The sequence below is a fragment of the Canis lupus genome, chromosome 16, assembly GCF_003254725.2.
Source record: "Canis lupus dingo isolate Sandy chromosome 16, ASM325472v2, whole genome shotgun sequence".
NCBI classification, from domain to species: domain Eukaryota; kingdom Metazoa; phylum Chordata; class Mammalia; order Carnivora; family Canidae; genus Canis; species Canis lupus.
The window spans coordinates 22,372,362-22,396,153 of record NC_064258.1 but is presented as its reverse complement, the minus strand read 5'-3'; the positions used below and the strand labels follow the sequence as shown (position 1 = coordinate 22,396,153).

The window sequence follows — 23,792 nt, the reverse complement described above, 5'->3', positions numbered from 1 at the left end:
TGATTGTGAGCAAGATACAGTCCCTAAAGTTTATGCTTTATCTGAAGAGATCAAAAACAAAATCAAAACAAACTATTTGAATCCAGCTTAATAGATGCTACAAAAAGTACAAATTGGAAACACTTAAATGAGCTTCAGGAAGAGAAGGGGAGATTGTGGAAGAATTCATGAAGTAGGTGATATTTAAGCCTACATTTAAAAGACAAATAAAAGTTAGTCATACAAAGAATTGAAACAGGAGAAACCAGCGTGATGCCTAGTTGTGAGAGACCACAACACATTTAAGGAACTGCAGTGTCAGTGGAGAATAAAGGATATTCAAAGCAGATAAAAGAGCCTAGAAAATTATATTTAAGAGTTGAGATTTTGGGACGCCTGGGTGGCTCAGTGGTTGAGTGTCTGCCCTTGGTTCAGGGCATGATACCAGGGTCCTGGGATCAAGTCCCACATCGGGCTCCCCACAGGGAGCCTTGTTCTCCCTCTGCCTGTGTCTCTGCCTCTCTCTGTGTATCTCTTATGAGTAAATAAATAAAATCTTTTTTAAAATGCTGAGTTTGGGGATCCCTGGGTGGTGCAGTGGTTTGGCGCCTGCCTTTGGCCCAGGGCACAATCCTGGAGACCCGGGATTGAAGCCCACATCAGGCTCCCGGTGCATGGAGCCTGCTTCTCCCTCGGCCTATGTCTCTGCCTCTCTCTCTCTCTCTCTGTATGACTATCATAAATAAAAAAAATAAAAAAAAAAAAGAATTCACTCTTAAAAATAAATAAATAAATAAATAAATAAATAAATAAATAAATAAATAAAATGCTGAGATTTTGTTGTAGAGCAATGTGGAGTTATCAGAAGGTATAAATGGGATGTTACATGATCAGATAAATATTTTAGAAAGATTAGTTGGACTATATAATAGAGAGGACTGGAGTCCGATTAAATCAGAATCATAGAGGCCAGATTAGCTTGAACTATAGTAGGAGTAACAGAAAAGGAGAAACATAGTTTGACTAGAGAGTTCAGTTTGTAGTGTTGAATTCAAAGTGTCTTTGGAATAATAAATAATACATGAATATATCCAACAGTTATGGATATTCAGTTCCAGAGCTGAGGAGGGAACCTAGAAATACAGACCTGGTGGGGCAGCCCGGGTAGCTCAGCGGTTTAGCACTTCCTTCAGTTCAGGGCGTGATCCTGGAGACCTGGGATCAACTCCCACATCGGGCTCCCTGCATGGAGCCTGCTTCTCCCTCTGCCTTTCTCTCTCTCTCATGAATAAATATAAAATCTTAAAAAAAAAAAAAAAAGAAATACAGAGCTGGAGAGGCATCAAAAAATAGTTACTGATTTCAGCCATTGAAATAAGTGATGTCACTCAGAGTAGAGTGAGGAAAAGATGGAAGATAGAGCTAGGGGAACAGATACTTCATAAGTATTCTAAGAGGAACAGACAGTGAAGGAGCCTGAGGAGCCTAAACAGTGTAACCAGAGAGACAGAGAAATGAGATGCTACAGATGTCAATTTGTAAGAAGTTAAGTAGGATAGGATAGGATAGGATAGGATAGGATAGGATAGGATAGGATAGGATAGGAATTGGAAAGTATCACTTGAATTCACCATAAGGAAATTACTGATAAATCAGTTTCAGTAGAGTAGCAGGTATGGAAACCAAAATGGACTAAGAGTTAAAGACACATAGGCAGATGGGGCACCTGGGTGGCACAGTTGGTTGAGCATCCAACTCTTGGTTTCTGCTCAGGTCTTGATCTCAGGGTGATGAGATCAAGCCTCTAATCGGGTATACTCAGCTGAGAGTCTGCTTGAGGCGCTTTCTCTTCCTCTCCCCGACCTCAAATAAATAACTCTTTTTTAAAAAAGGCATACAGGCAGAAAATATATAGACAACTGTTTTGAAGAGGCTTGTTTTATAGCTTTCCCTTTGATCTTCACTCCCCCTTCTCCAATACCCTCTCTCTGTGAATTTTACCAATAACATATCCCCAGTTTCTAATACATTTCTATTGAATTTCTTTTATTTCCTGTTACTGATTTTTCTCTAAGTAAAATACATCATTTTCTTTCTTCTTTTTCCCTAGACAATTCCTGACATTATGCAGAGCCCTTGTTTTGCTCCTCTGGGGTACACATAGTCTTCTTCATGACCACCCATTTCCCATTCTGCCCCTTGCTTAATATTATTTAGTCACATTTGTCTCTAACTTTCAAGCAAAAAGTAAGTCCACAGAGTATCACATAGTAATGTTAGGACTATTTATAAAATGTCATATTGAGAGCTCTGTAAGAAACAAACTACCCCCTAAGAAAGCTTAAGCTTACCATGTAGTTGAGAAGACCAGTCTCGTGCAATGAAGGGCTAGTGATATGATATTAACCAAGTGTATAGATGGAAAAATAGGATAAATGGAATAAAATTAGATGAATAACTGATTCCAGTTTCTAGTACTCTTTCAGGTACACCAAAATAGGGTGTTTATAATACAAGGATTTTGTCTGTCTTCCAGGTAAGTAAGAATACACTCCTGTCTTTGTTTAGGTCTCATACTTGCAGTATACCTGAACCCAGGCAGCTCATCCCTAAGAAAAGTATACCCTTGTAATTATATTATTATTATTGGAATATAAAGTATTCATTACAGATGATTCTAGTATTATCACTTTAATGTAACAGTTTATATATGCTTTAAAATTTTGAAATTATGATGAATTAATGATTAAATTCTTATTGGTCCTGATGATCCATCATTATTAATTCAGATATTAACTTCATATCCATTTGTTAACTGAGAAGGAGTCATCTGCTAGCTAAATGCTTAGACAAGCCTTTGCTATCACAGAGCTTCAAAAGTTCTCTTTTGATTTCTATCATGGGCTTTGTGCCTGACCTTGCTAGTCTGTGCCTTTTTCTTGAAAGTAGTTTTTTGTAAGCTTTATGACAGTATTTCTATTACAGGTCTGGTGGTGACAAAACTGAACTATGTGACTCTTAAAATAAATTGTCAGGTGATTGATGGATTGGTTCAGACAAATGGGCGTAGGTTGTCGGTTAGTACATGGCACTAAATTACTTGATTACTGCATTCTCCAGACCAGGCTCCCAAGAATCTTCTCTTTTATCTCAAGGGTGTAGAAGATAACTATTCAAACCTGGATGTATTTATCTTCATCAGGTCTTTCAAAGGTGAAAAGCCAGTTCATTATCTAAAAATTTATTTGCTGTTAGAGGGAGGGGCAAGACGGCGGAAGAGTAGGGTCCCAAATCACCTGTCCCCACCAAATTACCTAGATAACCTTCAAATTATCCTGAAAATCTACGAATTCGGCCTGAGATTTAAAGAGAGAACAGCTGGAATGCTACAGTAAGGAGAGTTCACGCTTCTATCAAGGTAGGAAGACGGGAAAACAGAAATAAAGAAACAAAAGGCCTCCAAGGGGGAGGGGCCCCGCGAGGAGCTGGGCTACGGCCGGGGCGAGTGTCCCCAGGACAGGAGAGACCCGTCCCGGAGGAGCAGGAGCTGCACCGACCTTCCCGGGCGGAAAGGGGCTCGCAGGGAGTTGGAGCAGGACCCAGGAGGGCGGGGATGCCCTTGGGCTCCCGGGGACACTAACAGGCACCTGCGCCCCGGGAGAGTGCGCCGAGCTCCCTAAGGGCTGCAGCGGACGGCGGGACCCGGAGCAGCTCGGAGGGGCTTGGGCAGAGGAAGAGGCTCCACGAAGGGGGCTGCGCGGCCCCGGGAGCAGCTGGGAGGGGCTCGGGCGGCGGCTCCGTGGAGGGGGCTGCGCGGCCGGGAGCGCGAATCCAACAGCGCAGGTCCCAGAGCACTGGGCGCCGGGACACAGCCCAGGATCCGGCCTCGCCCGGGACAGGCAGAGGCCGGGAGGGCCCAGGACAGCAAGGACGCTCCTGCCCCGAGCTGAGCAGATCAGCGGCCCCGCCCCGGAGCCTCCAGGCCCTGCAGACAGAGAGCTCCGTAGTTCCTGCGGGAGCTAATTCCAGGGCTGCAGAGCTGGCCCCGCCACTGGGGCTGTTCCTCCTGCGGCCTCACGGGGTAAACAACCCCCACTGAGCCCTGCACCAGGCAGGGGGCAGAGCAGCTCCTCCAAGTGCTCACACCTGAAAATCATCACAATAGGCCCCTCCCCCAGAAGACCAGCTAGACGGACAAGTTCCAGGGGAAGTCAAGGGACTTAAAGTATAGAGAATCAGAAGATACTCCCCCGTGGTTTTTTTTTTTTTTTTTTTTTTGATTTGTTTGCTTCCCTCACTCCTCTTTTTTTTTCCTTTTTTTTCTTTCTTTTTCTTTCTCTTTTTCTTCTCTTTTTTCTTTATTATCTTCCTTTTTTTTTCTTTTTTCTTTCCTTCTTTCTCTCCTCTCTTTTTCTCCTTTTCCCAATACAACTTGTTTTTGGCCACTCTGCACTGAACAACATGACTAGAAGGAAAAACCTCACCTCAAAAGAAAGAATCAGAAACAGTCCTCTCTCCCACAGAGTTACAAAATCTGGATTACAATTCAATGTCAGAAAGCCAATTCAGAAGCACTATTATACAGCTACTGGTGGCTCTAGAAAAAGCATAAAGGACTCAAGAGACTTCATGACTGCAGAATTTAGATCTAATCAGGCAGAAATTAAAAATCAATTGAATGAGTTGCAATCCAAACTAGAGGTCCTAACGACGAGGGTTAGGGAGGTGGAAGAATGAGTGAGTGACATAGAAGACAAGTTGATGGCAAAGAGGGACACTGAGGAAAAGAGAGACAAACAATTAAAAGACCATGAAGATAGATTAAGGGAAATAAACGACAGCCTGAGAAAGAAAAACCTACGTTTAAGTGGGGTTCCAGAGGGCGCCGAAAGGGAGAGAGGGCCAGAATATGTATTTGAACAAATCATAGCTGAAAACTTTCCTAATCTGGGGAGGGAAATAGGCATTCAGATCCAGGAAATAGAGAGATCCCCCCCTAAAATCAATAAAACCGTTCAACACCTTGACATCTAATAGTTAAGCTTGCAAATTCCAAAGATAAAGAGAAGATCCTTAAAGCAGCAAGAGACAAGAAATCCCTGACTTTTATGGGGAGGAGTATTAGGGTAACAGCAGACCTCTCCACAGAGACCTGGCAGGCCAGAAAGGGCTGGCAGGATATATTCGGGGTCCTAAATGAGAAGAACATGCAACCAAGAATACTTTATCCAGCAAGGCTCTCATTCAAAATGCAAGGAGAGATAAAGAGCTTCCAAGACAGGCAGGAACTGAAAGAATATGTGACCTCCAAACCAGCTCTGCAAGAAATTTTAAGGGGGACTCTTAAAATTCCCCTTTAAGAGGAAGTCCAGTGGAACAATCCACAAAAACAAGGACTGAATAGATATCATGATGACACTAAACTCATGCGTTTCAATAGTAACTCTGAACGTGAACGGGCTTAATGACCCCATCAAAAGGCGCTGGATTTCAGACTGGATAAAAAAGCAGGACCCATCTATTTGCTGTCTACAAGAGACTCATTTTAGCCAGAAGGACACCTACAGGTTGGAGAACCATTTACCATTCAAATGGTCCTCAAAAGAAAGCAGGGGTAGCCATCCTTAGATAAACTAAAATTTACCCCAAGACTGTAATGAGAGGTGAAGAGGGACACTATCTCATACTTAAAGGATCTATCCAACAAGAGGACTTAACAATCTTCAATATATATGCCCCGAATGTGGGAGCTGCCAAATATTTAAATCAATTAATAACCAAAATGAAGAAATACTTAGATAATAATACACTTATACTTGGTGACTTCAATCTAGCTCTTTCTATACCAGATAGGCTTCTAAGCACAACATCTCCAAAGAAACGAGAGCTTTAAATGATACACTGGACCAGATGGATTTCACAGATATCTACAGAACTTTACATCCAAATGCAGCTGAATACACATTCTTCTCAAGTGCACATGGAACTTTCTCCAGAATAGACCACATATTGGGTCACAAATCGGGTCTGAACCGATATCAAAAGATTGGGATCGTCCCCTGCATATTCTCAGACCATAATGCCTTGAAATTAGAACTAAATCACAAGAAGTTTGGAAGGACCTCAAACACGTGGAGGTTAAGGACCATCCTGCTAAAAGATGAAAGGGTCAACCAGGAAATTAAGGAAGAATTAAAAAGATTCATGGAAACTAATGAGAATGAAGATACAACTATTCAAAATCTTTGGGATGCAGCAAAAGCAGGCCTGAGGGGGAAACACAACGCAATACAAGCATCCATTCAAAAACTGGAAAGAACTCAAATACAAAAGCTAACCTTACACATAAAGGAGCTAGAGAAAAAACAGCAAATAGATCCTACACCCAGCAGAAGAAGAGAGTTAAGAAAGACTCGAGCAGAACTCAACGAAATCGAGACCAGAAGAACTGTGGAACAGATCAACAGAACCAGGAGTTGGTTCTTTGAAAGAATTAATAAGATAGATAAACCATTAGCCAACCTTATTAAAAAGAAGAGAGAGAAGACTCAAATTAATAAAATCATGAATGAGAAAGGAGAGATCACTACCAACACCAAGAAAATACAAACGATTTTAAAAACATATTATGACAGCTATACGCCAATAAATTAAGCAATCTAGAAGAAATGGACGCATTCCCGGAAAGCCACAAACTACCAAAACTGGAACAGGAAGAAATAGAAAACCTGAACCGGCCAATAACCAGGGAGGAAATTGAAGCAGTCATCAAAAACCTCCCAAGACACAAGAGTACAGGGCCAGATGGCTTCCCAGGGGAATTCTATCAAACATTTAAAGAAGAAATCATACCTATTCTACTAAAGCTGTTTGGAAAGATAGAAAGAGATGGAGTACTCCAAATTCGTTCTATGAGACCAGCATCACCTTAATTCCAAAACCAGACAAAGACCCCACCAAAAAGGAAAATTACAGACCAATATCCCTGATGAACATGGATGCAAAAATTCTCAACAAGATACTAGCCAATAGGATCCAACAGTACATTAAGAAAATTATTCACCATGACCAAGTAGGATTTATCCCCGGGACACAAGGCTGGTTCAACACTCGTAAAACAATCAATGTGATTCATCATATCAGCAAGAGAGAAACCAAGAACCATACGATCCTCTCATTAGATGCAGAGAAAGCATTTGACAAAATACAGCATCCATTCCTGATCAAAACTCTTCAGAGTGTAGGGATAGAGGGAACTTTCCTCGACATCTTAAAAGCCATCTACGAAAAGCCCACAGCAAATATCATTCTCAATGGGGAAGCACTGGGAGCCTTTCCCCTAAGATCAGGAACAAGACAGGGATGTCCACTCTCACCACTGCTATTCAACATATTACTGGAAGTCCTAGCCTCAACAATCAGACAACAAAAAGACATTAAAGGCATTCAAATTGGCAAAGAAGAAGTCAAACTCTCCCTCTTCGCCAATGACATGATACTCTACATAGAAAACCCAAAAGCCTCCACCCCAAGATTGCTAGAACTCATACAGCAATTTGGCAGTGTGGCAGGATACAAAATCAATGCCCAGAAATCAATGGCATTTCTATACACTAACAAGGAGACAGAAGAAAGAGAAATTAAATAGTCCATCCTATTTATAATTGCACCCAAAAGCATAAGATACCTAGGAATAAACCTAACCAAAGAGGTAAAGGATCTATACCCTAAAAACTACAGAACACTTCTGAAAGAAAATGAGGAAGACACAAAGAGATGGAAAAATATTCCATGCTCATGGATTGGCAGAATTAATATTGTGAAAATGTCAATGTTACCCAGGGCAATATACACATTTAATGCAATCCCTATCAATATACCATGAACTTTCTTCAGAGAGTTAGAACAAATTATTTTAAGATTTGTGTGGAATCAGAAAAGACCCCGAATAGCCAGGGGAATTTTAAAAAAGAAAACCGTATGCCAAATTTCAGGTTGTACTACAAAGCTGTGGTCATCAAGACAGTGTGATACTGGCACAAAAACAGACACATAGATCAATGGGACAGAATAGAGAACCCAGAAATGGACCCTGAACTTTATGGTCAACTAATATTCGATAAAGGAGGAAAGACTATCCATTGGAAGAAAGACCGTCTCTTCAGTAAATGGTGCTGGGAAAATTGGACATCCACATGGAGAAGAATGAAACTAGACCACTCTCTTTCACCATACACAAAGATAAACTCAAAACGGATGAAAGATCTAAATGTGAGACAAGATTCCATCAAACTCCTAGAGGAGAACACAGGCAACACCCTTTTTGAACTCGGCCACAGTAACTTCTTGCAAGATACATCCACGAAGGCAAAAGAAACAAAAGCAAAAATGAACTATTGGGACTTCATCAAGATAAGAAGCTTTTGCACAGCAAAGGATACAGTCAACAAAACTAAAAGACAACCTACAGAATGGGAGAAAATATTTGCAAATGACGTATCAGATAAAGGGCTAGTTTCCAAGATCTATAAAGAACTTATTCAACTCAACAACAAAGAAACAAACAATCCAATCATGAAATGGGCAAAAGACATGAAGAGAAATCTCACAGAGGAAGACATAGACATGGCCAACATGCACATGAGAAAATGCTCCGCATCACTTGCCATCAGGGAAATACAAATCAAAACCACAACGAGATACCACCTCACAGCAGTGAGAATGGGGAAAAGTAACAAGACAGGAAACCACAAATGTTGGAGAGGATGTGGAGAAAAGGGAACCCTCTCACACTGTTGGTGGGAATGTGAACTGGTGCAGCCACTCTGGAAAACTGTGTGGAGCTTCCTCAAAGAGTTAAAAATAGACCTGCCCTATGACCCAGCAATTGCACTGTTGGGGATTTACCCCAAAGATACAGATGCAATGAAACGCCGGGACACCTGCACCCTGATGTTTATAGCAGCAATGTCCACAATAGCCAAACTGTGGAAGGAGCCTCGGTGTCCATCGGAAGATGAATGGATAGAGAAGATGTGGTCTATGTGTACAATGGAATATTATTCAGCCATTAGAAACGACAAATACCCACCATTTGCTTCAACGTGGATGGAACTGGAGGGTATTATGCTGAGTGAAGTAAGTCAATCGGAGAAGGACAAACATTATATGTTCTCATTCATTTGGGGAATATAAATAATAGTGAAAGGGAATATAAGGGAAGGGAGAAGAAATGTGTGGGAAATATCAGAAAGGGAGACAGAACATGAAGACTCCTAACTCTAGGAAACGAACTAGGGGTGGTGGAAGGTGAGGAGGGCGGGGGGTCGGGGTGAATGGGTGACGGGCACTGAGGTGGGCACTTGATGGGATGAGCCTTGGGTGTTATTCTGTATGTTGGTAAATTGAACACCAATAAAAAATAAATTTATTAAAAATAAAATAAAAGTGTATTTGCTGTTATTAGATCCTAGGAGCTCTCTGTGCATATAACAAGATGTTCTTTTTGTTTCTTGGATTAATTGGAAAAGAGATTTGTTCCAATTACCTATAAGGTTTTTAAAATGTGATTAGAAAGAGAGGGGGTTTTGTTTGTTTTTTTGTTTGTTGTTTGTTTGTTGTTTTTTTTTGCAGTGTTTGTCTGAAGTATAGGTTGCATCAGGAGTGAACCTGGAAGGAAGATACTGATGATTTAAGTCTTCTAACTGTGATGATGGTGGCCAGTCTGGGGCTGATATAACAGATGCTTAGTGCCAGGATCCGACTAATCCCTAAGAGCAAAAATCTTTCCTGTATTGTCAGAGCATTTTTATTTCCTTTCATGAAATTGCTGGCTCCTGTGCCCTTTCATCCTTTGAAAAGGCTGTGAGGACTTCTCTTATTCTCTAAAACAATGGAAAATGCATGAAAGATAAAGATAATTAGGCTTTAAGCCTAGTGTTTCCATGGGAGAACGATGATCCAAGTGTTCACTAGTCATAATTTAGATGAATGATGTAGTCCAGCAGAGAAATGTGACCATTATATAAGAGATATTTTAGAAATAATCACATCAAAAAAACTATAAATTTATAAAAAGACAGTATATCTAGAAACACACCTGGTCTCTGGGGCTTAAGTCATATAGACTATACTCTGAAGATTTCTGTTTAAAACACAATTCTCATTCAGCTGAGAAACTAGCAAATAGAAACTAGTTTGTTCCTAAAAAAATTTTTTGCCCCCCACATGAAGAGATGATGTGGTACTTTGTGGTTTCTTCCAAATTATTCAACTGTGAGAAAGATCCCAAACTCAAACCCTTTTTTGTTTTTTTCTGCATTTGCTTCTCAGGTCCCTAGGCAGTGATTCTCTCCCTCTTTGTCTTCCTCCCTCTCACTTTCCCTCTTTTTTCCTTTTAATAAATATTATACCCTCATCAATCATGTGAAAGTTGTAAAGGGAAACAAGAATTAGACACTAACTGGATCTCACAGGATTCTGAACCGAATGATGGTAGGGTGGGTGATGGACAGACACATGAAAGCACAGGCTTTATTTTTTTTAATTTATTTTTTATTGGTGTTCAGTTTGCCAACATATAGCAATAATACCCAGGGCTCCTCCCATCAAGTGCCCCCCTCAGTGCCCGTCACCCAGTCACCCCCACCCCCTGCTCACCTCCCTTTCCACCACCCCTTGTTCATTTCCCAGAGTTAGGAGTCTCTCATGTTCTGTCTCCCTTTCTGATATTTCCCACTCACATTTTCTCCTTTCCCCTTTATTCCCTTTCACTGTTTTTTATATTCCCCAAATGAATGAGACCATATAATGTTTGTCCTTCTCCGATTGACTTACTTCACTCAGCATAATACCCTCCAGTTCCATCCACGTCGAAGCAAATGGTGGGTATTTGTCGTTTCTAATGGCTGAGTAATATTCCATTGTATACATAGACCACATCTTCTTTATCCATTCATCTTTCGATGGACACCGAGGCTCCTTCCACAGTTTGGCTATTGCAGACATTGCTGCTAGAAACATCGGGGTGGAGGTGTCCCAGCATTTCACTGCATCTGTATCTTTGGGGTAAATCCCCAGTATTTATTGCTGGGTTGTAGGGCAGATCTGTTTTTAACTCTTTGAGGAACCTCAAAGTTTTCCAGAGTGGCTGCACCAGTTCACATTCCCACCAACAAAAACCACAGGCTTTAACAGAATGTTAGTGATGCCTATAACTGAGAGGAAAGCAGAAAATAGCCTCCAACCAATAAAAATTCTAATTGTTGTATTAGAAATATGGAAGGGTGCTCAAGATTCTTTTTTTGTGTGTTTATAAACTTGAAAAGACTTCTTATGTCTTTTCATATATTGAGTCAAGGAATCCTATTGGCTTTATCAAAGGCTGGTTTTTAAATTTTTTTTTATTTAAATTCAGTTTGCCAACATGTAGTATAACACCCAGTGCTCATCCCATCAAGTGCCCCCCTCAGTGCCTATCACCCAGATACCGCATCCCCCTGCCCACCTCCCCTTCCACAACTCATTTCCCAGAGTTAGGAGTCTCTCATGATTTGTCTCCCTCTCTAATTTTTCACACTCATTTTCTCTCCTTTCCCTTATTATCCTTTCACTATTGCTTATATTCCCTGTATGAGTGAAACCATATGATGATTGTCCTCCAATTGATTTTCTTCACTCAGCATAATACCCTCCAGTTCCATCCACATAGAAGCAAATGGTTTCGTCCTTTCTGATGGCTGAGTAATATTCCATTGTATATATAGACCACATCTGCTTTATCCATTCATCTGTCGATGGACACCGAGGCTCCTTCCACAGTTTGGCTATTGTAGACATTGCTGCTATGAACATTGGGGTGCAGGTGTCTTGGCTTTTCACTGCATCTGTATCTTTGGGGTAAATCCCCAGTAGTGCAATTGCTGGGTCATAGGGCAGATCTATTTCTAACTCTTGAGGAACTTCCACACAGTTTTCCAGAGTTGCTGCACCAGTTCACATTCCCACCAACAGTGCAAGAGGGTTCCCCTTTCTCCACATCCTCTCCAACATTTGTTGTTTCCTGTCTTGTTCATTTCCACCATTCTCACTCGTGTGAGGTGGTATCTCAGTGGTTTGGATTTGTATTTCTCTAATGGCAAGTGATACGCAGAGCATTTTCTCATGTGCTTGTTGGCCATGTGTAGGTCTTCTTTGGTGAGATGTCTGTTCATGTCTTCTGCCCATTTCATGATTGGATTGTTTGTTTCTTGGGTGTTGAGTTTAAGTCCTTTATAGATGTGGATACTAGCCCTTTATCTGATATGTCATTTACAAGTATCTTCTCCCATTCTGTAGGTTGTCTTTTAGTTTTGTTGACTGTTTCTTTTGCTGTACAGAGCTTTTTATCCTGATTAAGTCCCAATAGTTCATTTTTGCTTTTGTTTTCCTTGCCTTCATAGATGTATCTTGCAAGAAGTTGCTGTGGCCAAGTTCAAAAAGGGTGTTACCTGTGTTCTCTTCTAGTATTTTGATGGATTCTTTTCTCACATTTAGATCTTTCAACCGTTTTGAGTTTATCTTTGTGTATGCTGTAAGAAAATGGTCCAGTTGCATTCTTCTGCATGTGGCTGTCCAGTGCACAGAAATCAGTGGAATTTCTATACACTGACAATGAGACTGAAGAAAGAGAAATTAAGGAATCAATTCCATTTACATTTGCACCCAAAAGCATAAGATACCTAGGAATAAACCTAACCAAAGAGGTGAAGGATCTATACCTTAAGAGCTACAGAACACTTATGAAAGACATTGAGGAAGACACCAAGAGATGGGAAAACATTCCATGCTCATGCATTGGAATAATAAATATTGTGAAAATGTCTATACTACCCAGGGCAATTTACATGTTCAATGCAATCCCTACCAAAATACCATTGACTTTCTTCACAGAGTTGGAGCAGATAATCTTAAGATTTTATGGAACCAGGAAAGACCCTGAATATCCAGAAGAATATTGAAAAAGAAAACCAATGTTGGTGGCATCACAGTTCTGGGTTTCAAGCTGTATTACAAAGCTGTGATCATCAAGACAGTGTGGTACCAGCACAAAAACAGACACATAGATCATTGGAACAGAGGAGAGAACCCAGAAATGGGCCCTCAACTCTATTGTCAACTAATATTCAACAAAGCAGGAAAGAATATCCACTGGAGAAAAGACACTCTCTTCAATAAATGAGGTTGCAAAAATTGGTCAAAGGCTGTTGATGTAACCATCACTTCCACCTAACTCTTTCAGTTCAGTTGTGGAATCATTAAAAATATTGATCCTAAATTCCTAATTCAGTCACCAGACTGATCCTAGAAAATTTCCTGGGCTTTGCAGAAGTTCAGGACCTTTACTGAGAAAGGATTTCAAGTCCTTCATGTTCTCCTGTGTCTGTAAGTGCTTCCTCTCTATGTAGACTAAGGAGGGCTACAGTGCAAAGTGTTCAGTACATAACAAAGTTCTCCTAGTACAAGCCAGTGCCTCCACATTATTGTAGCAGTAATATAAGCATTTTGAATCCTTTGCCTTTGACTTGTTTATTTTGTCCCTAATTCTCTGTAGTGTACTGTAAAATAGGTCATATTTTTCTGACTGTAACATTGCTTACCTAAAATGGGAAAATTAGGTTCCTTTCCATTTTTAAAATTCTACAAATAATTAATTTTCAAATATGTAATTAGTTGAGTAATGGGCTAAAACATGCCTTCATTTCATTTGTTCTTCTTACTCTTCACTTCCCACTTTTGTGAAAACATAGCACTTTATGTGTTCCCTGGGAGAAGAAAAGGAAACTGAATGGTTTTTAGAAAGCTATCTAGCCAGAAATATTTAAATTTTTAAAAAAGATAGTCATCAGATTATAAAAAAACACTGTTAATGCCTTTTTAAAAATCAAGGATTAATAGACTGCCTAGAATCCAGTTTCCCTTAGTTACTAACATTTTAATTAATATCATCATAGTTTCAAAGAAGAATTTGTTCTGTTTTCCAGTCTGTATTCTCTCAGTGGAAATCAAGACCATTACAACTTGCTTTAAGTTGCTTTAAGTAGGTATACCAATTTACATATTTAGTAAGGCATGAAGTTAATAATATTTTGAAAACTGTAAATCTGAGAATCTTTTTCATTGATGTTGAAGAATTTCAGTTGCAATTTGGTCACTTTCCAAACTGGACTTTATATTTACCTGAGAGTACAAGTTTTCAGACCGATACCAGTTATTTGTACAGATGTAGATGATTTTTTTAGTATGTTATGATTCAGTTTTATTAGATGTTTAATTAACAAGCTTATGGGACAGGGGAAGCTTTTCATTCCATACTTTAAATGGAGTTAAAGTAAACAGCATCGTAAAATCACATTGTTGGTGCTTAATAGGGTGGTGGAATGCTCTGATGAATCACACTAGATAGGAAGATTGTGACAGAACATGGAGAGAAAAGTAACATGTTTTTCGGCACTAAAAAAATGGACAGTAGTTAGATGTCATGGAGCATTTCCTTTTCTTGCAGAAAATTTCTTGATTGTATTTATTTTGCTGTTTCGTATATAGTCTGCATAGCAAAGAATCTTATGTTTGAAATGGTTTGATGATAATTTATCCCATTTCTTCCTTTCCAATTCTATCATTTAAACACTATCTTCTGCTTTAAATAGTGAAAAAGAAGTCAGAACAAACTGTGTAGGATAAAGTCATTTCTTTTTATATGGCTGTCAATCCTAGTGTTGCTAGTCTCGGGATTTGCTCATTTTCTAGGGACTTGGAGCTTCAATTTCTAGTGAGAGTTTAGAATGTCAAACATATTTTGTTTTTATTTTTTGTTTTTATTTGGCCTTTGTTTTTTTTAATTGAAATGTAGTTGACATACAATATTATATTAGTTTTGGGTGTACAACACAGTGATTCAACATTAGGAATTTATCACCATCATAAATCTGCTACCATATCACCATACAAAGTTACTACAATATTATGCGCTTTATTCCCTTTGCTCTACATTGTATCTGCCTATCTTAATTTATTTTATAACTAGAAGTATGTACCTTTTCGCCCTCTTTACTCTGTTTTTTGTATCTTTCCAACCCTTCTAATTTGGCAACCACCAGATTGTTATCTGTATCTATGAGTCTGTTTCTGTTTGTTCAATTCTTTCATTTTTTAGATTCCATATATAAGTGAAATCATATGCTATTTGTATTTCTCTGACTTAGCATCATACCCTCTGAGTCCATACATGATGTAAATGACAAGATTTCATTCTTTTATATGTCTTGAGAAATATTCCATTGTATGTATGTATACACATACACACACACACACACAACGCATACACACATACACCCTACATCTTTATCCATGCATCTGTTGATGATCACTTAGGTTGCATACACATCTTGGCTATAGTAAAAAAAGAAAGTTGCAATGAATTTGGGGCACATACATCTTTTTGAATTAGTGTTTTTGTTTTCTGTGGATAAATACCTGTAAGTACAATTGCTAGCTCATATGAAAGTTCTGTTTTTTGGGGGATGCCTGGGTGACTCAGTGGTTGAGCGTCTGCCTTTGGCTCAGAGCGTGATCCTGGAGTCTCAGGATCAAGTCCCACGTTAGGCTTCCTGCATGGACCCTGCTTTCCCTCTGCCTGTATTTCTGCCTCTCTCTCTCTCTCTCTCTCTCTCTCTCTCTCTCTCCCTCTCCCTCCCTCCCTCCCTCTCTGTGTCTCTTATGAATAGATAAATAAAATCTTTAAAAACCAAACAAAGAACCAGCTTAGTTTCATTGATCTATTTTTTTTCTTTCTATTTCATTTATTTCCACTCTGATCTTTATTATTTCCTTCTTTCTACGAACTTTGGGCCTTCTTTTTTTTTTAGTTCCTTTAAGTATGAAATTGTTCATTTGAAATTTTTTTTGTTTCTTGAGGTAGACCTATATCACTGTAAACTTCCTTGTTAGAACCTCTTTTGTTGAATCCCATTGTTTTGGACTGTTTTATTTTTCATTTGCCTCAATATATTTTTTTCCTATCTGTTTTCTTCTTTGACACGTTGGATGTCAGCTTGTATGTGTTTCTTGGGTTTTTTTCCAGTTTTTTTCCTTATAATTTCATCCCTGAGGTAACCTTGTAAGCACCAGTGGTGTCCCAAACAATCCCTACAGGCCCTGAACCTGGAGCCGTGCCTGGGGACCTAATTCCCACTTCCAGGCAGCCAACACAATGACACTGCCCTACCTGCCCTCTTCCTGCCTTCAGGCCTCCTGGACTGATGGATTGGTATCTTGTTTTTATCCATTCAATTTCACTGTGCCTTTTTATTAGAGCATTTAGTCCATTTGCATTTAAAGTAATTATTGATAGATATGTACTTATTGTCATTTTATTGATTGTTTTCTGGTTGTTTTTATAGTTCTTCTCGGTTCCTTTCTCTTGCCATCATCTGTTTGGATTTTGTGATTTTTAGGGGTGTGTATTTGCATTGCTTTCTCTTTATTTACTGTGTATCTCTTACAGGTTTACAGGTTTTTGGTTTGTGGTTACCATGAGGTTCATACATTGCTTCTTATATGTAGCAGACTATTTCAAGTTGTGAGTGGCTGAAGTTCTAGTACAGTGTAAAAGCACTATATCTTCCCATCCCCCCACCACATTTTATATTTTTGATGTCATATTTTACATCTTATTATTTGTTATGTCCCTTAACTAATTGTTTTAGGTCTAGGTGATTTTACTGCTTTTGTTTTTTAACCTTCATAGTAGCTATGTTAGTACTTGATCTACTACCTTTATTATATGTTTACCTTTAGCAGTAAGATTATTTCTTTCATATTTATTTTTCTAGTTATGACCTTTTCTTTTCCGCTAAAGAAGGCCCTTTAATGTTTCTTGTAAGACCAATTTGGTGTTGATTAATTCCTTTAGCTTTTGCTTTTCTGGGAAACTCCTTATCTCCAATTCTGAATGATAACCTTGCCAGAAGAAGTAGTCTTGGTTGGAGGTTTTTTTTCATTTCAATGCTTTGAATATATTGTGCCCTCCTTGAATATATTGTAAAGTTAGTCCTGAAAAAGTCATTGTGTGGGGATTTCCTTGTACATAACTGGTTTTTCTTATTTTACTGCTTTTAAGATTCTCTTTAACTGTTGACACTTTGCTTATTATATGTCTTGGTATGGGCCGTTTTAAGTGCATCCTGTTTGAGGCTCTCCGTGCTACCTGGACTTGGATATCTGTTTCCTTCTCCAAGTTAGGGAAGTTTTCACCTGTTATTTCTTCAAATAGAGTTTCTGTTCTTTTCTCCTTCTGAGACACATTTAAATGAATGATAGTATATTCATGGGTCCTTTAAAATATTCCTCTTTCTTTAAAATTCTTTTTTCTATTTACTGTTATATTTAGATGATTTCCACTACCTGTCTTCCAGATCACTGATCCATTCTTCTGCTTCATTTAATTTGCTGCTGCGGATACCCTCTAGTGTATTTTTCATTTTGGTTACTGTATCTGTCAATTCCAATGATTCTTTTTTGTATTTTCTATCTTTGTTGAAGTTCTCACTGTTTTTATCCATTCTTCTCCTGATTTCAGTGAGCCTCTTTATGACCATCACATTAAACTCTTTATCTGATAGATTACTTATGTCTATTTCATTTAATTCTTCTTCTTGATTTTTGTCTTGTTCTTTCATTTGAAATATATCCCTTTGTCTCTTCATTTTAAGTAACTTCTTGTGTTTGTTTCAATATGTTAGGTAGATTGGTTATATCTCCCGGTTTTGAAGGAGTGATTTGATGGAGATGTCACTGGGGCCCAGTTCTGCAAACTTTAGTCACCCAAGCCCTTTTGTTGGCAGTGTGAACACTCCTCTATTGGCTGGGTCATGACTGGCAGACTCAGTAGTTTTTTGGGTTTTTTTAAGGTTTTACTTATTTATTCATGAGAGACAGAGGCAAGAGACATGCAGAGACACAGGCAGAGGGAGAAGCAGGCCCCATGCAGAGAGCCCGATGTGGGACTCGATCCCAGGTCTCCAGGATCAGGCCTTGGGCTGAAGGCAGCACTAAACCGCTGAGCCACCGGGGCTGCCCGGCAGACTCAGTAGTTAACAGGACTGGCTCAACGTGGCTGTCTGTGAGGCTTGGCCACAACTGCTGTGGGCACCATGGTGAATGGAGTTGACTCCCAACTCATCTGGCCAAGCATCCTGGCTGTGACTGCTGTAGAAATTATAGAGTGCTGGGTTGGCCCCCAGCATAGCCTGCTGAGATGCCTGGCTGTGACAACTGTAGGAGTGCTGATGGTGGGACAGGTCTCTGATACAGCTGGCTGTGAGGGATGGCTGACTGTTGTAGATGCTCTGGTGTGCAGGGTTGGGGGTTGGGTCACTGGTGCCAACCAAGGCCACCACCATGTTTCAAGGGCAGAAAGCCACTTGAAAGGAGTGTTGTGCTGGGGTAGACAGTTTGGCAGTGTAAGTCCACAGAGTTAAATGTAAGCATTAAATGAATGATGCTAGCACAGTAGATGGGGACTGTCAGAAATGGTTCCTGCCAGCACTTCCATCCCCAGAGAACGTTCCAACAGATTCCTCTCTCTGGCACACACCCTAAAGTTAGTCGATGGATCTCCTTCTCTGTTAACCCAGGCACTTTGGGAACTGCTGCCCCTGTGCTGGGACTTGGAGCAAGTGAGTTGTGTGCACACACCTAAAGGCTCCCCAGACACAAGCCCCACTGATGTTTGAAGCCAAACATTATGGGTGCTTATCTTTCTGGTGCAGATCCCCTGGGCTGTGAACTCCTCCTTCCTCATGGAAGGCCCTCTTTGGTTCTGAAATCCCTTTCCCTGTGGGTCACTGAACCAGGGGTATGGTTCCTGACTAGACAACATCTCTGCCCCTCCTACCCAACTCCTTGTGGATTTTTTCTTGTATCCTTAATTGTGTATGATCTGTTCTGCTGTTCTTCAGTTTGTTCTCAGAGATAGTTCTATTTGTAGTTGTAGCTTTTTGGTGTGTCAGTGAGAGAGGATGAGTCAGGATCTTCCTATTCCATTATCTTGATCCTCTACTATTTTGCCTTATTTTTTCATGGTAAAGTGGTATTACTATCAACTAGAAAAAAATAAGTTTATTAAACTTAAATTCCTAGACCTCGGTTCCATCCTAACTACATAGATTTTGCCTACCATTTCTGTCCTGAGCAGTATTTTCCTTCCAATGTAGGTAAACTGGCAGTGTATCTTAGTTTTGGAAACTACCATAGAATCTCTAGAGTCCTCTTCAGCAACATTGATATAATTTCTCCCAGATTTGATAATCACTGTTTGCTTTTACTTAGGGCTATAATAAATGTTGCATTTTAAAATCTCTTGAACTTTAAGCACAGTCTAAGAGTGTAATCTTGGTTTTAAATGAAAATATCAGCAGATAGAATATATTCCATTTTTTTAAGATAAAATCACACTCATCCCTCAGAATAATTTTTTTCTGTGTGTGCATGGAACATTAACAAAAATCAAATATATTTTGAAAACCTAACAAATTTTGAAGAAATAAAGTAGATTTAACAGACTGCTAGAAAATCTCTGGTCACAAGCCAATAAAGTTAGAAATATATAGTGATAACTAAAACTTTAACTACTTTAAAGTTAAGAAACATAGTATTTGACATGACTGAGATCAAGGAAGAGATCAAAAAATAAAACTACAAACTATCTAGGGAACAATAAAAAAATACTCATCCTCAAACTATGTGTAACCTGTAATCAGAGGAAAAATTCTAGCCTCAAATTCTTTCTTAAGAAATCAGAAAAGCAAAAGAAGTAATCATTTTAAATTCAAACAAAAAAAGAAAAGAAACTAGTGAGAAGGAATTAAGGTAATTCTGTGTGTCAACACAGAAATTTCTAGGCTGATCTTTGTGCAAACTCCAGTATCCAGTGTATTAGAGATAAGGGTGTATGGAATTGGAGATAGCATATAAATTTTATGAAGATAATTTTGGCCCTGGCCTTCTATGCCCACTCCCCATGATTTACCTGCTCCAGATTCCCATATGGAACTAAGTGGTTAAAATGAGTGGATGGCCAGCTACGCAGGGTTGTGTTGTAGCATAACCATGAATTGATACCTCCTACTCTAATGACAGTTCCCCTGGAGGAGATTTGTGAATCTTTGCAATGCCACATACTAAGGAAAATCTCATTTAGAAAATACAAGACCCTAGAACATAACTAGATTACAACTTTATGTATTAATGGGAATTATAGAGCAGATAGGTGTAAATATATTGTATTTAAGATTGCCTTTTGTTTTCTGTATTTGTCATACTTCTCTGGATAACCGTCCTTGTCAATAGCAATTCTTAATCCCTGAGGCTTAAATAGACTTGTGATTTAAAGTAGTAATTTCATCATTTAATATTATAAATTTGGGTAATCTTTATATTCCTATTGCTATTTGCTATGTATTTTAGGTTTTAATTACCTTTGTCTCAACACTGTCACTGACTGATCATTGAGGATCAACAGGTGCTGTTTATTTCTGACTCAGTTTGAATTAATAGCAATAGTACATTTGAATTGCTTGATTTGTGGAGGGGATGGGGGACAGAAGTAGGAGGTATGAGAAAGTGTAATTGATTTTTTGGAGATTTGTAAAACCAGACTACAGGAGAATAGATAATGTCTTCCTTTAGGATTTTTTACTAGTTTGAAAGTAAGAGGAATGCGTGCTCATGTTTCTTTACAGAAGTACAAGTTTATTTAGCATGTCTGACAAAATATGAAAAGGGGAAAGAAAGGACCTTAAATACTAGAAAACATCTCCTAAAACAGTTTGTAATATCCACTATATTTAATTGCTTTTGAAGTCCTTTTTTATTCTAATGGATCTGCGGAAACTACTAGATGTAATAATATGATAATAATAATCAAATTTGCTTTAAATTATTATTGTACTAGTTGGGATTTTTTTGTTGTTTTTATTTTGGAAGGAAGCCATACAAAGGCCTTTATAAACTGCGTGTAATTTATGCCCAAAGATAAAATTGCATGTATACATGACAGTGTATATAATTTCCATTTCATATAATTTTATCCATTTTCCAAGTTTATTATTAATAGAACTAAGCCTTCTCCTGTATATTAAACTGATTTTCCTCTTTTTTTTTTTCAAAGAATAGCTGGAGAAATCACTTTATTTTACTGTTCATTTTCTTTTGATAATACTAGATTCGAAAGAAAGTAGCAAGAAAAATATAGTATCTTTAGAGCAAAGAACACAATGGTGTGGTTTTCACCATTAGTATAATTCTGTTGATGGGTATTTGAAGTAGCAAAGAAGTTTTTTTTACACCATGTCACTTTTTTCATGCACCTTCTTGGATTTTCTAATTTCTTTTAATTTTAAGGATTTTTTTTCTTTATCATAAAAAGAGGTGAAATGTGAACATGTTCTTGTCTTAGTTTTCTTTGTATCCATCTATCCATCTATAGGATGAATATAAACCAGAAAAGGCCCTGTCAGAAGAGGATTTGAAAAACGCCGTGAGTGTGCATCATGCGCTGGCATCCAAGGCCACAGACTACGAGAAGAAGCCAAATGTGCTTAAACTTAAAACGGCTGACTGGAGGGTCTTGCTTTTTCAAGCCCAGTATGTTTCATTGGTTTGGCTTGGTTTGGTTTGACTTCTTAGTTTGCATAGCATCACCTTAGACCAAGAACTAGAATCAGAGTCTTCAGGGGAAATGTTTTGAGGTAGATTCAAAACATTTCTTAGGCAATTACCTAAGAAAACTAGAATCATAAATAAAAACCCTGAGTTCAGGTTTTTTTGTTTGCTGCAAAGTAGCCCTATGACTTTTAGTCAGCCACTTACCAACTCCAGAACTTAATATTTTTATGAATAAAATACAAAGGTTGTAGTGTACAAGTTTTATCACACAATAAGTAAAATAAACCTGGATTCAAGTCATCATTTCCTAGCTCTTTGTCCTGGTGTGTAATTTAACCTCTCTGAACCTTAGCTTGTCACTAGTGCAGACGATACTGTTTATCTCATAAGGTTTTTGTGAGAATTAAATGAGATCAAGTATATAAAGTACTCCATACAGTGTCTGGCACATAGAAACTGTTTTAGTTAGTGTAGATTTCCATTTTGTTCCCTCTGTCTCTCTTCTTTCTCCTTCTGAGCTCTAATAGTCTGTGATAAAATTCAAAGAAAAAGAAAGAATTATATTGTAGGCAAGGAAATGGGATGGATTGCCAGTTTAATAAGGAATCCATGATAAACTTCAGATTAGAAGTGAAGCATTTCACGTGGAGAATTCTGAATTTGTGAAGTAAGAAACTTTGGATTTTCAGAACTGAGCCTCTAGAACAAGAATTTTTATAGAAGCACACATAGCATCAGTATCTGTGGCAGTGTTAATTCTTCATGGCATGCTTTTCACAGCCTGAGCCTGACTTCAGAATCACTCTCAGCACACCACCAATTGACTGCATTAGGCACCAGACTTAAAATTTGACATCAAGATAGTGAACACAAACATCTGCATGCTTGTTGATTGTAGCAATGTAAGATCAAAAAAAGAAATAGAACAGTAGCAGGTGCTCTGGTGGTTTTTGAATGTTGAATTTGCAGAGGTATGAGATAGCTGACATCGGGTGAGGAGGAAGCTGTAAGGAAATCCAAGTTACACAGGATTTTTTTAATGTGGGAGTAAGACAGCTTTAACACCACAGAGGGAATCAGAGCCAGATGTATAATTGCAGTTATTAGTCATCAGAGTCCCTCAAATTATTCTATTCCCCAACATTTTTTCTTGCTAAAATACCAAATATGATAACTAAGAAGCTCTAATTACTTCAGATAGAATTGATGCAGAAATCAGTGAATTAAATTAACAGAGCCCAAGAAATCAGATTAGAGAAGCATATGGGGTGCAAAGAGGAGTTGATTTCTAGTGTGGTCTCAGATTAGTGTGGTTTCTCAGAGTAATCAGTAAATGAAATGATTTTAAATGGGTTGAAATTTTGTCCATCTTCTGTTTATTGCTTATATACATGATGGATAATCTCTCCTGGCTCCTAACTATTTCTCCCATGCATTTATGAATTCACAAATATTTATTAAGCGCTGTCAAGGCTGGTCTCTGCAAATATATGACATTCAAGTTAAAATTATGTTAATGTCACCAGATGATTTTCACATCCTTTCAGGTATATTTTTAACATCCTTTTGAGATATACTTTACCAACCATTAATCTCATCTAGGTTAAGTGTACACTTTAATGACTTTTGGAAAACTTACAGAATTGTGCAACCATCACCACAATCAAGTTTTGGAAAACTTCCATCACCCCAGATTCTCCATGACCATTCTGTACTCACTCCCCATTTTTACCCCCAATCCCAGACACTACTAATCTCCTTTCTGTCTCTATAATATTGCCTTTTCTGGACTTTTCATACACATAGCATCATATAATGATATGTGTCTGGCTTTTTTAAATTACCATAAAGTTTTGGGGGTTCATGTATCTGCACTTCTTGCCTTTATTGCTGAGTAGTATTCCACTGTATAAATATATACCGCACTTTTAAAATTAATTCCCTAGGTGATAGACATTTGGATTGTTTCCTCTTTTGGACTCTCATGCTATGAAAATTCACATACAAATCTTTTTGTGCCTGTATGTTTTTATTTATCTTGGGAGTAGAATTGCTGGGTTATATGATAAATTTATAGTTAAGTTTTCAAGAAACTGTCAAAGCTGCTT

The 23,792-nt window shown here is 38.6% G+C and overlaps 1 protein-coding gene across 10 annotated transcripts in view; it reads left to right on the top strand.

The window, feature by feature from the left end:
* Positions 1-23,792, top strand: part of PSD3 (pleckstrin and Sec7 domain containing 3) — a 588,043-nt gene that overhangs the window by 506,063 nt on the left and 58,188 nt on the right. For all 10 annotated transcript variants that reach the window (XR_007402752.1, XM_035699985.2, XM_035699986.2 and 7 more), the window contains one exon: positions 21,506-21,663. Coding sequence is in view for 9 of the 10 variants with exons in the window: in XM_035699985.2 (XP_035555878.1) it covers positions 21,506-21,663 (158 nt within the window). In the remaining variant the exon portion in view is untranslated. The remainder of the gene's footprint in view (positions 1-21,505; positions 21,664-23,792) is intronic.